General features: G+C 51.4%; 1 protein-coding gene across 1 annotated transcript in view; it reads left to right on the top strand.

Annotated features, from left to right (window-relative positions):
• Positions 1-1,012: 1,012 nt before the first annotated feature.
• The window catches only part of Susd1 (sushi domain containing 1), a 120,780-nt gene continuing 118,594 nt past the window's right edge, over positions 1,013-3,198 (top strand). The window contains exon 1 of the mRNA XM_021200675.2: positions 1,013-1,445. Coding sequence (XP_021056334.1) covers positions 1,328-1,445 — 118 coding nt within the window. The 5' untranslated portion in view covers positions 1,013-1,327. The remainder of the gene's footprint in view (positions 1,446-3,198) is intronic.

Genomic DNA, 3,198 nt, shown 5'->3' with positions numbered 1-3,198 from the left:
ATGTGTGCTAAAAGAGACACCCAGTAATTTCCCTTCCCATGTTTTAAAGTGTATATACATATTTATTTTGCAGAAGGGCATGAGAAGTGGAGATAAAGGTTGTTTTTAAAATGTCATGAACGGTGGATTTGTGCAAACAATGACCTGTGAGGGTTCCCGGAGACTGGTTTTTACCAAAACGTTGCCCAAACACCCAGAGACATGTTCACACTCACAGGGTACTCTACTACCTCCCAACCCAGGCTTCTCTCTTTGTTGGACAAAAATAATCCTCAAGAAAGCTTGTTACAAGAGACTAGGAAGTTTATTTTAACGGTTTCTTCCTAAGGCAGCCCAAGTTCAGCCCTTATATGGGTGCATTTGCCTGCAGTTAGAGGTAGGGCTAGTTCACTGGTGAGAAAGCAAATGAGGGTACCTGCCGAAGTGGGGAGTGCCCCCCTGCACTTGGATGGCCCCACAGACAAAACTGATCATCCTTCCTCAGCCTCCCTCAACCCCAATTCCTAACTCCCGTGTTAACTCTCTGCCCACCCCAGCCTCCCACCACAGTCCACTCAAAGCACAGATCTAAGCAACAGTTTCTCCGTGATCTGATATTGTCCTTTCTCTAATATTGGAGTAATCTTAAGACATGGTGGACTCGGTCCCTGAACTCTCCATTTCTGCTTCTCTCCAAACTTCAGAGGATCACCTGCCCCCTTCCAGATTCCCTCATGCCCTGATGCTGACCCTACTCTCAGAGCAGAGTTCTTTAACTCTGCCATATATTTCTCTAACCTTTTATCCCCACCTTAAACCGGTCCCTCGGTTTCTAGAATACACAGTGTCCCTTCTCACGTCTTTCTCACCACGTGTCTCTCCCCGTTCGATTCCTAACGTGCCAAGGAGGGCGTCGTCTAGCAAGCAGCTGGAACTTTTGTTTTGTCACCTGTTCCAGCATGTGCACCCCGGGTGAACTGGCCCATGACTTTTTTTCCTCTCCTCTCTTTCTCTCCGCGCGGAGGCCACCACCTCCCAGCTCTCTGACCCGTCCAGTAAGAGACCCACTCCTGTGGCTCTTACACTTCTCTGGTCTCCACAAGTCACACTTGCACTGCGATGTTTCCCCCCTAGCACAGTCCGCTTTCTCCCCGCGGCGCAGTTTGCGCGCAGCCTGTGCACCAGGCGCACCTAGATCCGGGGACCTAGGACCCCGCTCCCCGCCGGGACCCGCGCCACGCTGCCCAGCGCCGGAAGCTTCTGCGCCGCCCCTTCCCCGCGCCTCTGGCCTTATCTCTTGGCACAGGGGCCTCTGGGGAGTGGCGGGCGCCGGGAGGGAGCCAGCGGCATGGGCCGGGGGCCCCTGGGCACGCGCCGCTCGCCAGGCTGCTGGTTGCAGCGGCTGCTGCTGCTCGTGCTGCTGCTCAGCTTAGCCCGCGGCGTCAGCGGAGAGCCAGGCACCGACGGTGAGTGCAGGGCACTCGGAGCGCAGGACGCTTTGCACTCCCGATCTGGAGGCGCAGAGTCCGGGGCGTGGAAGGATCATGGAGGCGGAGCGGCGAGGAGCACGCCAAGCTGCCCGCCCCGGGGACCGTGGGGTGTAGAGTGGAGGCGGCCCTGCTCCAACTCGCATCTCCCGGAGTGGATGGGGGTGGGGTGGGGACTGGACTCGGGTGGGGGCCTGGGGGACCCGTGCGTCGCGTGGAGGATGTGGGAGAGCGAGCCGCTGGTTCTACAGCTTCCAGTCGCCCTGGCTTTTGCAGGGCAAATTCTTGACCTGTAGCGGCTCCCTCACCACTACCCGTCCCTTTTCTTATTTTTCACTTCCACGAAGAACTAAATGTTAAGAATGTGAATAAGAATAAGGAAGTTTATAGAAAGAGTTTATCCTTTAGTTCATTCATCCATTCGTTTATTAGTCTGTTTATCCATGCATTTGTGTATCCATCCATCCATCCATCCATCCATCCATCCATCCATCCATCCATCCATAGAAAGTCCTTTAATATCTTCCCTGGGTCAGATGTAACCGTGTAGTGGTTCACAGTCCCAAGGAGATAGGCAGGCAAGTCGTCTGTGTTTTAGACAAATTGGTGAGCATGGTGGGATTTACCTGATGCGGAGGATTCAAACAGGAAAGTGAGGCGAAGTCTACCCACATAAAAGCAGAAAGGTGCTAAGTACTCTGAGAAGGTCAGAGGAGAGAGCAACTATGTTTTACTGGGCAGCCATTATGCATGAGTCAAGCTGAGAGGTGGGGACTGGTGATCCTTGGGAAGGGGGGAAAATGTGCCCCATCCCATAGTAAAAGGTCTTTTATAAATGTGTGTAAAAAGTGAATTCAACGTGTGAGATAGGCAGGAAGATTGCCCTGAGTTCGAGGGCAGCTTGAGCTACATAGTGAATTCCAGAGTAGTTTAATCTACAGAGTGAAACACTGTGAACAAACAAACAAACAAACAAAACGAAAAGCCCAACAGAGTAATGGTTGAATTTCAGACTGGGGATAGTGTGGGAAAGCAGGACACAGAATACAGAAAGGGCTAGAGATGAGAAAACAGACTGGATTTTGCAAGAGGGAGTCAGTCTCATCCTGACTGGCAAAGAGAGCATGGTGTTTGGGTTTAACTGTTCCTTCCTGGTGAGAAGCCACCAGAAGCCATTGTAGGACACTGAGGGAGTGATGGCAAACAGTACATATAAGGACACCCAGTCTCTCCCTGGCATCTCCTTAATAAAACCAAGCACTGAGCTCCAGAGTGGTGGTGGTTCATGCTTAATCCTAGAAATTGGGACACCGAGAAGGGAGAATTGCCATGAGTTTGGGATTAGTCTGGACTGCAGAGTGGGTTGTCTCAAAAACAAACATTTGCAAAACCAAACAGGCTCTAGAAGTGGAAAAGAAATGAGATGAGTGGGCTTAGCGGAGTAGCTTCCTGCCCTCCCACATTCTCTTATCCTGCCACTTTGTTGTTGTTGTTTGAGGTGTTTTCTGAGACAGGGTTTCTCTGTGTAGCCCTGTCTGTCTGGAACTTTCTCTGTAGACCAGGCTGACCTTGAACTCAGAAATCTCCCTGCCTCTGCCTCCCCAGTGTGGGGGATTATTGGTTGCCTAGTGAATTTTTTTTATTATTATTATTTTCTTTATTTACATTTCAAATGCTATCCCGAAAGTTTCCCATACCCCTCCCCCCACCTCTGTTCCCCTACCCACCCACT

This window comes from Mus pahari, chromosome 6 (assembly GCF_900095145.1).
Source record: "Mus pahari chromosome 6, PAHARI_EIJ_v1.1, whole genome shotgun sequence".
In the NCBI taxonomy this organism is placed as follows: domain Eukaryota; kingdom Metazoa; phylum Chordata; class Mammalia; order Rodentia; family Muridae; genus Mus; species Mus pahari.
Note: the sequence above shows the minus strand (reverse complement) of the source record. Positions and strands in the feature narration are given on the sequence as shown.